The 13,360-nt window shown below is 43.3% G+C and overlaps 1 protein-coding gene across 7 annotated transcripts in view; it reads left to right on the plus strand.

The window, feature by feature from the left end:
* Positions 1–13,360, plus strand: part of CAMK1D (calcium/calmodulin dependent protein kinase ID) — a 501,767-nt gene that overhangs the window by 325,637 nt on the left and 162,770 nt on the right. For 6 of the 7 annotated variants that reach the window (XM_060659603.3, XM_078450432.2, XM_060659604.3 and 3 more), the window contains one exon: positions 12,288–12,362. In XM_060659603.3, the coding sequence (XP_060515586.1) occupies positions 12,288–12,362 (75 nt within the window). Of the gene's footprint in view, positions 1–48; positions 450–9,825; positions 9,931–12,287; positions 12,363–13,360 lie in introns of those variants that run through there. The other variant, XM_060659609.3, reaches the window with a different exon arrangement.

The raw sequence follows: 13,360 nt of genomic DNA on the forward strand, positions 1-13,360 counted from the left end.
TGTTCATTTAACAAATGAGGAAATCAAGACAGAAAGTATTTAATGGCTTGTCTGAAATCTTGCAGTTAGATGTGTCAGAGCTGAGATACAACCTAATCTCTTGGTTTCTTGAGCAGTTAGACTAATTAGTATGTATTTCTTTGTGTCTGGCATTTTGGATATATTTTGGTGAACCAGGTGTTAATGATTTTGATCAAGAACTTTTGAAAAAGCACCTCTTTGTGACAAAGTCTGGCAGTGTAGCGGTCTGGGAGCATTTTTCTACTTGTGTTCAGTGAGAGAATCAAGCTCAAATGCCCCAAGGCGTTCATGGTATGTTCTGAATTAACTTTCTCTCCTATGCAGCTAGAATGGTACCTTCCTCCGGAGAAGTGAGAAAATGGTCCCTTGAATCCTTTTTCTCTGTTCTTTGGTTCAGATGAAGAATCCTGGCACAGGAAAACTACAAGGTGAAAATCCCCTACCACCTTAGCACACTTTCTGAGGTTATTAGTAGCTGGTTGATGTGTATCCTTTTAGACATTTTTTCTGCACATAAAACCATTTAAATGTGGACACACATATACATACAGACAGATGGATGCAATGCAGTATAGCAACAAAGTGATCAAAGAACTGGGCTGGTCCAGAAGAGAGAGGATCCATCCTGCATGAGGTGAGGAATAGCAAAGGGTCCTCATTGGATGATGTAGAATGAATCCCGTCTAGGAGAATGCATCGGTTGGTGAGAAGATACGAAAGGGAAGGTGTGCGTAGGTATGTGAGAGCTGCCCGAGGCCAGTAAAGTTTTGGTGCAATGGTGGAGATGGGAGGGCAGGTAAGGACCAAGCAACATGGGACGTCGTAAGTTGTGTCTAGTCATTTGGACTTCATCCTGCGCTATGAGGAGCTATGGAAGGATTTCAAGCTGAGAAGTTTAATCACTTTTATTTTGTGGGCTGATGGTTCAGGAGACAGCCTGGAGAATGGTTAGCAAGAGCAAGGGAGGGAGAGAGAACAATTAAGTGGTTATAAACTGGGAGCGATCATCTGCAAAATAAGAAAAATAATGCCTACTTTGTGGAATTGTGAGAATGAAATGAAGTACCATCTGTGAATGTGCCTGGTAAGTTATAAAAAGGGAAGGTATTCTTTTTTAATGCCATCTGGCAAATATTTCAACTCTACCACTTTCCCTTGTGACTGACAGTATCCTGATTTTCTCAGCATTATTTCCTGTGCTGCTTATAACTGGAGGGGGTGGGGGTGAGGGTGGAGATAATCTGACCTAGGAAAAAGGAGGAAATGATTTTCTTTATTTCCTGAAAGCATTGTGTTTACTTAGACAAACCAGAGTGTTTTCCAAGACATCACAATATTCTCCAAATGTTTTTGAGGCAATTTGCCATGCCTGAGAACTATAGGATCTTTTTTGTGACTGGCATTTAAATTTTCCAGGTGGTTTAGAAAAAAGGGGGTGATGGGTAGTGAAAGACCTAGTCTTTTATGGTCTTTATCTGAAAAGAGGGGCTTGCTTTTCCCCCGGAGAAGGGACTTTTCCTGACTGGACAATTAACGCGTAAGTGTTTGAGACACGAGGACAGGAAGCCTGTCTCCACTCATTGACGTAACTTCCTCATCTTGAGCTCCCGTGTGGAGATCTGTTCCTCACCATCCTCTGCTCTGTCTCAGTTAATAATCACCTTGTCTCCTGTCTCTTATGTTCCAGTGGCCCCTTTAACCAGAGTAAATGATTGACCATTTCCAGTGATCACACAATGGAAAGGTGTTTTTTTTTGCCTTTTCCTTCTTCTGATAATTATAGCAATACTCATAATTGCTGCCACCATTCCTCCCGCTCCAGATCAATGATCCATGATAGGATAAGGAAGAGAAAATATACGGAACTTTCCTTTCTCTCCTCTTCTCTGTTTTCCTAACATTCCTTGTTTTAACATGGAGTTCAAAATTTGTGAATCTTTGACCTGTGGAGAATTAACGGGAGGGAGAAATGGTGCGGCTGTTTCAAAGACGCATGTGCGTTCCATAGAGTGTCTGTTCTCTGGGTCCCGATGCTCCCTCCAGCTTGGGGGCTTTGGAACAGGGCCTACTTGTGCATTTGGTACAGTTTTTTGCATGAATTAACTTTCAAATGTTTTCCTGGCTCTTTTTAGGGATTTCTTGCTTGGCTGTCAGTTACCACGTGTGCAGGCCTCTGCATCAATGCCCGTGTATGCTGTGCTCCCAGTCAGTTTCTCTCTTTTTCACTCTCTCTCTCTCGCTCTCTCTCTGTGCCTGAGTCCACTTTCCTCTGTCCAGCTCATCTGTCTTTCATTGGTGATTATGGAAACTTTAGCATAGATTGCCATGTAAAGCATTTACTTTCTGAGCATGAATGTACCGGCTGATGTTTGCTTTGGGCCTGGTAGATGCCAAGTGATTAAAACTAAGTCAGGTTATCTTCACCTAAATCTGCTTTTAGTGACATTGTTCCTTTGAAACATGAGCATTTTAGAAAGGTATGTTTTTTGGGGATGAATGTTCCTTATGTATGAAGGTCTGTTTGGCCTTTGGAAAGACAATGATGAACTATAGGATTTAGCTATATAAGCTATGCAAGGTTAGTGGCACCTTGGTTTGCCATTTGCTTGTAGCTGACATCCCCAAATCTTTGTCCACTTTATTCTTTTTTTAAAAATTTATTTTCCATATACACACACATACACACACACACACACACACACAGAGAATCCCAAGCAGGCTCTGCATGGTCAGTGCAGAGCCCGATGCAGGGCTTGAACTCATGAACCATGAGATCATGACCCTAGCCAAGATCAAGAGTTGGACACTTAACCAACTGAGCTACCCAGGTGCCCCTGTTGTTCCTTTTGATGACACTAGCAGATGTGGACTGATGCAAGGCCCTTTCTAGTTTCAATTTCTAGACTCCTAACTATTCCTTCTGCTTCGAATATCTCTTCTTTTGGCTCATTTTGACCCACTGGGATTTCATGTGTCAGGATGTTTCTAAGGATCTTGAGAGCTTCCATTAGATTTCAGGATAGTTCAAATCTCTGTACCCCCAGAAGTGGGTATTGTATCATTAGTTAGGAAATGTAATGTCCTGACTTTAGGTGTTATGATTTCATACAAATAACTGAATTTATATGCGTTCTTCCATATTCTCATTATAACTTAGTTTACAGAAAGTTATAGTATAAGTGCTTTAACATGGACTTGGGAGTTAGACTCTTGGCAATTCCAGTTACCAGTTGTATGACCTTGGAATACTTACTTAATGTCTTGGTGTCTTAGTTTTCCTCTTTTAAAAATAGGGGGAATGATATATTGAACTAATTTTTCCCATTTTACTATCTCATATGTGGGAAAAAACCCAGTTCTTGCCTATTGTGTGTTTCTTCCCTATGTATCTCCTTTACTACTTAACATAGAATACTGCAAAAGTTCACTTCTGATCACTAAATGTGTGGGTGTCCCCCACATCCAAGCAATTCTCTGGACACCAGCAGGGTGTCCTATAACTTAACTCAATTCTAACCCAGAGATAGTGTCACATTCCACAGGTTAAGGGCTCAGCCCAAGACTGCTCCCAGCCCCAGCACATCAGATGCCAGTCTCAAGCCCAAGTTGTCACCTGTGTTTCTGACCAACTGGCTCAAGAGTAGAGGTTCCAATGACCCCCTCTTTGGGTTCAATTAATTTGCTAGAGCAGCTCACAGAACTCTGGGAAATACAATGTTTACCAATTTATTAGAGGGTATGATGAAAAATACAGATGAATAGCCAGATGAAGAGATACGCAGGGCGAGGTCTGGGAGATTCCCGAGCATAGAGCCTTTTATCTTTGTGGATTGGGGGCATGTCACCCTCCTGGTATGGATGTCTTTGCCCACCTGGAAACTCTCAACCCTGTACCTTTGAGATATCGTGGAAGCTTCATCATGTAGGTAGAATGGATCATTAACTCTGTTTTAAGCCCTTCTCCCCTCCCCAGGGAAGTGGGGGACAGGGATGAAAATTCCAATGATGACTTGGTTTTTTTCAGTGACCAGCCCTCACCAAGGAGTCATCCAGGAACCCACTCAGTTTCATTAGAACAAAAAACACTCCAGGGGTGCCCGGGTGGCTCAGTCGGTTAAGCATCCAACTCTTGATTTGGGCTTGGGTCGTGATCTCACAGTTCCCGACATTGAATCCCACCTTGGGCTCTGTGCTGACAGCATGGAACCTGCTTGAAGTTCTCTCTCTTCCTGTCTTCTCCTCCCCCACTCATGTGCACTCTCTCTCTCCTTCTCAAAATATAAATAAACTTAAACAAAAAGACACTCCTATCACCCAGAAATTTGTAAGTTTTAGAAGCCATATGTCAGGGATGGCATCAGAGGCCAAATATTAACATAAGAGATGCTCCTAGTTTTCTTACCACTCTGTGCCAGGAACCAGGGGCAGAGGCCAATATATATTTTCATTATCTCACAGTAGCGGCTTCATAGGATTGGTGTATTAAATAAACTAATGAAAAATACTTAGTATGGTCTTGATACATATAGGCATACCTCATTTTATTTGCACTTTGCATTTATTGTGGGGTGTGTGTGTGTTTTGGAGGGATTTTGTTTGGTTTTAACACATTGAAGGCCGTGGCAACCCTGTGTTGAGAAAGTCTGTTGGTGCCATTTTTTTCCAACAGCATTTACCTACTTCGTGTCTCTGTGTCACATTTCGGTAATTCCTGCAACATTTCAAACTTTTTCATTATTATTATATTTGTTACGGTGACCTGTGACTAGTGATCTTTGATGTTACTATTGTAATTGTTTTGGGGCCCCACAAATCATGCCATTCAAGATGGCAGACTTCATTGATAACTGTTGTTGTGTGTGTTCTGACCGGTCTGTTCTTGATTTGCCTTTCCTGCACCTCTCTCCTTTTCCACGGGCCTCCCTATTCCATGAGACACAACAGTATTGAAATTAGGTCACTTAATAACCACAGAATGGCTTCTAAGTGTTCAAAGTGAAAAGAAGAATCACACATCTCTCACTGTAAATCGAAAGCTAGACATGATTAAACTGAGTCAGGAAAGCATGCTGAAAGCCGAGATAGTCTGAAAGCTAGGTCTCTTGTGCCAAACAGTTAGCCAAGTTGTAAATGAAAAGTAAAAGTTCTTGAAGGAAATTAAAAGTGCTACTCCAGTGAACACACAAATGCTAAGAAAGCAAAACAGCCTTATTGCTGGTGTGGAGAAAGTTTGTGTGGTTTAGACAGAAGATCAAATCAGCCGCCAACAGTCCCTTAAGCCAAGCCTTCACCCAGAGCAAGATCCTTACTCTTTTCAATTCTGTGAAGGCTGAGAGAGGTGAGGAACCTGCAGAAGAAAAGTGTGAAGCTAGTAGAGATAGCTTCATGATGTTTAAGGTAAGAAACCTCGCTTCTCGGCCTTTTGCCTAAGATCAAGTGTAAGGTAAGAAGCTGTCTCTATAACATCAGAGCATAAGGTGAAGCAGCAGGTGCTGACGTAGAAGCTGCAGCAAGTGATCCAGAAAGTCTAGCTGAGATAATTAAAGAAGGTGGCTACACTAAACAACCGATTTTCAATGTAGATGAAACAGCCTTCTATTGGAAGAAGGTGCATCTAGGACTTCATAGCTACAGAGGAGAAATCAGTGCTTGGCTTCAAAGGACAGCCTGACTCTTTTGTTAGGGGCTCATGCATTTGGTAACTTTAACATGAAGCTCCCTTACAATTCCGAAAATCTAGGGCCTTTAAGAATTACCCTAAGTCTACTCTGTGTTCTTTCAACGGAACAACAAAGCCTGGATGACAGCACATTTGTTTACAACATGGTTTATTGAATATTTTGATCCCACTGTTGAGACCTAAAAAATGGATTTCCTTCAAACTATGACTGCTCATTGACAATGCATCTGATCACCCAAGAGCTTTAATAGAAATGTATGGTGAGGTTAATGGTGTTTTCATGCCTGTTAATACAACATCCATTCTGCAGCCCATGGATCAAGGAGCATTTTGACTTTCAAGTTTTATTACTTAAGAAAAACATTTTGTAAGACTAGAGCTTCCATAAAGAGTGATTCACCTGATGGATCTGGGCAAAGTAAATTGAAAAATCTGGAAAGGATTCACCATTGTAAATGCCATGAAGAACATTTGTGATTCTGGGAAGAGGTCAAAACATCAACATTCACAAGAGTTTGGCAAAAGTGATTTTAAGTGTCTCAAAGGGCTTTGAGGGGCTCAAGACTTCTGTGAAGGAAGTATCCGCAGATGTGGTGGAAACAGCACGAGAACTAGAATTTGATGTGAAGCCCGAAGATGGGATTGAATCACCTCAATTTTGTGATAAAATGTTCATGGACGAGGAATTGCTTCTCCTGGACGAGCGAAGAAAATAGTTCCTTGAGATGGAATCTAGTCCCAGTGAAGATGCTGTGAAGACTGTTGAAACCACAACAGAGGATTTAGAAGACTGTACGAACGAACCCAGTTGAGAGAACAGCAGTGGCGTTTGAGCGAACTCCCGATTGTGAAAGAAGTTCTACCGTGGGTACAATGCTATCAAACAGCATCACCTTCTACCAAGAGATCCTTCATGAAGGGAAAAGTCATTTGCAGCAAACTTCATTGTTTTATTTGAAGAAATTGCCATGGCCACCCCAACCTTCAGCAAGCACCACCCTGATCAGTCAGCAGCCATTAACATTGAGTGGGGACCCTCCACCAGCAAAGAGATGATGACTCACTGAAAGCTGAGATGATGGTTGGTCAGCACTTTTTGGCAAGAAAGTACTTTTTGAAGTAAGCCCTACGCCCAACGTGGGGCTTGAACTCATGACCCCACTGTCAAAAGTTGCATGCAGTAGTGACTGAGCCAGCGCCAGTGCATGCCCCAGCAATAAGTTATTTTTTTCTACTAATGTATGCACATTGTTTTTTGGTGGGTTTTTTTTTTTTTTTTGGACATAATGCTATGACACATTTACTGGACTGCAGTATAGTGTAAACTTAACTTTTATATGTACTGGGAAACCAAAAAATTTATTTGATGCTCTCTGTTGTGAAATGCCCTTTATTGTGGTGGTCTGGAACCAATCCAGCAACCTGCCAAGGTGTGCCTGTAGTAAACACTCAGTAAATGGTCTATATCAAACAGCTGTGTAAGCAGGGCCTAATGAAAGTGATAATATTCATTCGTCCCTAGATTTAGATGTCTCACATCCCAGGAGACTGAGGAGATTCCACTATCACAAAAGAGTCACGGTTGAAATGCTCAAGAAAAGAATGTAAGAGGTGTTGGCAAGTTTTCCAAACATAAACCAGGTAGGCTATGAGATGTGTAGATTGGGAAGTCTGGCTTCAAGGCACAGCACAATTCGGGAACAGTAAATTAAGCAGATGGTTTGTGATCGTTTAGTAAAGACTGTAGTGGTTGCTAGGAGCCACCATGGGTTTACTAAGAACAAATCTTCCCAAACGTTCCATTTCCCTTTTAAATAGTATTACGTGGTGTGTAAAACTGAGGAATGTCATTTCAGCAAGGAATCTAATTGTTTCCTTATGGATAGGATGGTAGAACATAGGCTAGATGATAGCCCTGCTGGGCTTTTACAGCATGACAGCCGTCAAAGCCAGCTGATTCATGTCATGGGTTATCTTGATGAGGGTCTCTGGCATGATATCAGAGCCCAGCTCTGACTTGTAACCTTCCCACTTAAGACTTTAGGAATTTGGATCCAGACATATCGGGATGGATGTGTACCAAGCAAATATGTAGATCGCCCAAAGTTGAGAAGGGTAGTAAACATAATAGACGAGAGGATAAAAATTCAGAATATTCTCGATCATTTGAAGCACTCCATTGAACCTCAAAAGATTGAATTTAATGAAGCTGAAGGTGAAAACTTTAAGCTCAAAAGCTCAAGACTAAGAAAGATTTTGTTTGGTAGAAGTTCAGATAAAACTGATCTGGTCATTTAATTGACCCAACACTTAAAATTTATTCATTCATTCATTGATTCATTCAACAAATACATATTGAAAATACTACCTGCTGTTTACTTTTCTTGGCATTAGAGAGATGGTAGTGAACAAACCAGTTAAAAATCCCTACCCCTGTGGAGCGTATATTCTTTATATGCCAACAGTTGTGCAGCTGCTTTAAAAAAAAAAAAAAAAAAAAAAACAGAACCCGGAGAGCCTGGGTGGCTCAGTGGGTGAAGCATCCCACTTCGGCTCAGGTCATAATTTCACGGTCCGTGAGTTTGAACCCTGCATTGGGCTCTGTGCTGACAGCTCAGAGCCTGGAGCCTGCTTCGGATTCTATGTCTCCTTCTCTCTCTCTCTGTCTCTCCCTTGCTTGTGGTCTCTCTTTCTCTCTCAAAAGTAAGTAAATAAACATTAAAAAATTGTAATGAACCTAATATTAGGCTTTATTTGCGAAAGTATAACATCCACTCTCAATGGTTACTAGTTCACATCTCTTACTTAGTACCGTGTTCTTGGTGCTAGAATTTACACTGGGATGACTGCTCTCAGGTCTGGAAAAGTGAGAGTGGCCATAGCATGATTGGAAAATAAACCATGTTGGAGGACGATTGGTCGGCCATAGGAAGAGAACAGTAGGCAGATGTTCTATCCCTCAGATATTTGTAGGAGTAGGAGACGAGGGTCTAAGCTTGTTCTCTGTTGCTCCCAGGAGTCCCTACTAATTACGAGGAGGCTGGTTTCTGGTAAATATAAGGAAGGTTGCCTGTGAAGTGTCCTTGCTGCAGCTGGAAGCCCGCCCGTGTGAGCTCCATGCAGGCTGACCTGGCATTCTTGGGACTCCTCATGCTGCACCTGGTCCCTGGTGGGTGCCCAGACATGTGTGCATGGATGTTCCTATGGCATTTGTGAAGGCCACCTAGTCCTAAAACAATGTTAAAATCTATTTATTTTATTTATTTATTTTGAGAGAGAGAGAGAGAGATAGAGAATGCACAAGTAGGGGAGGGGCAGAGAGAGAAAGAGAGAGAATCTCAAGGAGGCTCCATGCTGTCAGTGCAGAGCCCGACATGGTACTCGAACCCACGAACTGTGAGATCATGACCTGAGCCAAAACCAAGAGTCAGATACTTAACTGACTGAGCCACCCAGGTGCCCCGGCCTTAAAATCTTGAGCTCAATTTTTGTAGATTTTAAGAGTCTGAGGGTGGCATAAAATACCTAAGCACAACTGTTGGGGGCCAGAATGTTTTCTTCTATCATGTCTTCGTATCTACAAGTTAGTTAAACCACTTTCTTAAGAGACATTTAAGAGGCCATTCGAGGATTTCTTTGAAATTTCTGAAGTATGTTTATTCAAACATCATCCATCCAGCCCAGTGCCCGTCCATTCTGAGGCCTTCTCTGTAATTCTGGCCCCTCCAGGGCCTCGCTTTTTCTTTCTTTCTTTCTTTTTTTTAAATTTTTTTTTTAACGTTTTATTTATTTTTGAGGCAGAGAGAGACAGAGCATGAACGGGGGAGGGGCAGAGAGAGAGGGAGACACAGAATCGGAAGCAGGCTCCAGGCTCTGAGCCCTCAGCCCAGAGCCTGACGCGGGGCTCAAACTCACGGACCGCGAGATCGTGATCTGAGCTGAAGTCGGCTGCTTAACCGACTGAGCCACCCAGGTGCCCCAGGCCTTGCTTTTTCTGAACCTAATGGTGGTACTCTAGAGTTTGCCTCTTAATTTTTTTCTCACTGCTTTCGTGGGTGTCTCCAGCTAGGTGATAAGTTTTTGAGAGAAAAATCTCATTTTGTGTTTTTCTTGTGTTCTTCCAGGAACATAGAAGCAACTCAGTAAATGACATTTGCTTGACTATTTGATTCATTAGTTGAGGGGGGATAGCCAGGACCCGTATCGTTCCAGCCACTGCAAGAACTCATGTAAGACATGGCAGGTTAAGTACACTTTAATTTCTCCATCCCTTGCCTCCAAAGAAGGGATTATATTCTTAATTTATGAGAGTCTTCTATTCTGGCGGGGCAAGCACTTTGTGCATAGTTGATTCTTTGTATATAGTTGAATTTGTGTTAATGGCTGTACTCCAGGACTCAAACAGCCTCCTTGGCTCAACCTTGAGAGAGGGTAGAACGGCAGGTACAAATCTCTAAGCTCAGTTTAGAGGCTCATTGACTGTGATTCATGTAACTAGGGTGGCCAGATTTAGCACATGAAAATGGAGGGTGCCCGATCACATTTGAATTTCAGATAAACAACAATGCGATATTCGGGACAGACTTACACTAAAAAGGTGGTTGTTGTTTATCTAGAATTAGACATACAGGATACCCTGAATTTTGTCTGGCACCCTTTCACATGAACCCTATTATTTCATTTTCTCATTGGTCTGAGCTCTTACTTAACCCCCCCCCCCCCCCCCCCCCCCCAGTTAACTTCACTGAAAGACAATGTTTGTGCCCCTGTGAATGATTCTAACTGCGAATTTTTAAAAATGTAAAAATTGGGAAAAACTCATATGCTGTATACTTTTTTTGTGGTCATAATTCTTTCAGAAGACCCATTAATGATAATTCCACAAACATCTGGGATCTCAGCAGTCCTAACTTAATGTATTGTGGTTTCCTTGGTAGCATAGTTTACTTGGTTCCTGTAATATACTGTGATCTTATTGTGCTCAGGTATCAAAGTAGCCACTGCTAAGAAATAAATAGCAGGCTGGAGCTCTATGTGCTGTATGCGGATGAAATGTGAATTTCGTGCGATGCCGTCTTGGCTTCTGCGAACGAGCAACTGCATTGACTAAGCAGAGCTGTAGAAATCAAAGCAAAACATTGCCACCCTCAGTTAACTTTTTTGTTCTCTTTGTTCATCTGCTCAGAGGGAAGATCATATTCTGGTTTGTTCCACCTAATAAGCTTCTTTTTGAGGGAAAGGCATCTCACACTTAGGAAAATGGCCTCCATTTCCCCTAAGTTAATAATGATTCTCGCTGGTTAATAGGGACAACCTTCACGTATCGGTCATTCATCCAGAAGACGTTTATTAAGCAGACGATGCTAGGTATGAGGGGGGAACAAAGTAAGTGAGACGTGGTCCCTGCTTTCAGGGGCTCAGGGGAATCTGCACATGAAATGCTTGCTTTTAAATGGCTCGGCAGTCATTTAAGTGAAAGGCTTGTGGTAAGAGTTCATTAGCTCATAGAATAATGAAATGATTCTTCTCTCAAATGCTTTAAGTAAATAGCAAGCCTTATAGTCTGAGCAACAGCTACTCTTAATGGATATTTCCAGGGACTGGCCTTAGGCTGTTTCCTTCTCTCTTGGTTCTGTGGTTAGGACTTTGCTACCCGGACCAGGGACTTGTCAGAAATGCAGACCCACAGGCCCGCCCCGCACCCACCGAATCAGAATGTGCAGTGTAGCCAGAATCCCAGGTGATTCGCTGAAGCTCGAGAAGCACTGGTTGGCTGCAGAATTTCTGCTTTGGGTATACAGATCATCTAAGGATCTTACTAAAAACACTTCCTGGCCTCTGCCCTCAGGGATTCTGAATCTGTTGGGACCAGGGTGAAGCCTGAGAACTTGCATTTCTAACAGACTTCCAGGAGATGCTGGTTGCTGTGCTTGGGAACAATATTTTGATTAGCACCAGTCTAGTTAGCTTGGGGTGCTGGGTTGACCTTTGGTGATGGCGGTGACTAGAACCCACCCCAAGGAGGGGTCAGTCTGGTGTTCCTTTGCCTGCACTGGAGTCATGAACTTGACAGTGGATCTGTTCCCTGGCACATCTAGCCTGTGAGGGGGATGGGTTTGGTTTGCACACAGTGACCTGTTGAGGCCGGTGTGTGAGGGCCGCTGTGGGACTGTGGAAGAGGGAGCGGTTACACGCCCCATGGGGGCTCAGCCGGATGAGGTGGGCCCTGAAAGGTAAGGGGATGTTTACAGGTTTGGCCCATTGCTGGGATTCACATGAATGAATGCAGGGAGGCTGGGATGTACATGCCGGAACAACCGTAAATCCACAGTCACCAGCTTGTAAATAGCATCTCGGGGATGAAGGGGAGCAGAGAGCAGGAGAGCCATATCGGGAAATAGGTCTGGAAGGAAGCTTGGGGACAAGATTGTGAAGAGTCTCAAAAGTCACTTTATGGAATTTGGATTCGGTCTTAGAAGTTTTTGCTCTAATGATGTCTGTTTTTTAAAGTTTTCGTGTCTAATTATACTCACTCTTCTGTGTGTGTGTGTGTGTGTGTATGTGTGTGTGCTTTTTTCTCTTTCAGGATCAAGCATGAAAACATCGTTGCCCTGGAAGACATTTACGAAAGCCCAAATCACTTGTACTTGGTCATGCAGCTGTAAGTACCGTATCCGCCTGAGGAGCGCAGAAGGGGCTGGGAGTGGGGATCGCAAACTCAGATGTCCGAGGGGCCACGGGGTGGTGAAAGACACGGAGGTGGCGGGCCAGCTGAGCCGTGGGAGTGGGAACAGGCACACGGGGGAGGTGTGCGACCCATCTAGACAGGGGTCTGCGGGCCTCTCTGGATCTTATCTGCACCAGACCGACGACCTCTCGTCCTCACAGGGGAAGCCATACTCAGGATGTCTCTTTTGCTTTTTAACGTGTGGGGTCCAAATGTTGTTTCCTGGAAACACTCCAGTGGGCGCACCACGAAGTACACTCTGCTCCCGTCTCTAGGAGAAACTCCCACCTTGTCTTCATTTCGAGGGATGCTGGGGGAGGGCAGCAGATGGTAGCTGTGGGCTCCGTCCCTCCATCTACACTGCCGGCAGATAAATGCACATGTGACTGAACTGGCCTCCTGCCAGGCGTTAAGACAAGTACAGTGGGGTCAGACTGCAACGTTGTCACCCCCAGCAGATTATTTCTGCATTCCAGTAACGCTTGAGATTACCAGAAGAGGGAAGAAATCAGAAAGCCGAATATTCGGGCTGAAACTTGACTCGTGCATGTAAGCCCTGTGTAAAAGTTAACATGTAAACTGTTAAGTGAAATTAGCCTCCCCACCAGTAGGCTTTTTTTTTTTTTTTTTTTTTTTTTGTATGAACATTTTTATAGGACATTGGAGGACATTTTTTGAAGTATCCGGACTGGAAGCATATGGACGATTTTTCTCTGTCCAGTGACCGTTCTGCATGGTTACCAGAAGTTTTACAGTCAGCCACGAGGCTGGAGGTTTAAGCAGCTCTGACTGCTGGTTCCTCATTAATTCCCAATTACCTAAATGCAATCTTTCCTAGTTCCTTGCTGTTCCGTTGGCTTTATAATTTGCCACATTCTGGTTCTTCCTTGAGAGCAATGGCTCTCCCCACATTCGGGGTACTCCCTAGAAGC

This window comes from Panthera onca, chromosome B4 (genome assembly GCF_046562875.1).
Source record: "Panthera onca isolate mPanOnc1 chromosome B4, mPanOnc1 haplotype 2, whole genome shotgun sequence".
NCBI classification, from domain to species: domain Eukaryota; kingdom Metazoa; phylum Chordata; class Mammalia; order Carnivora; family Felidae; genus Panthera; species Panthera onca.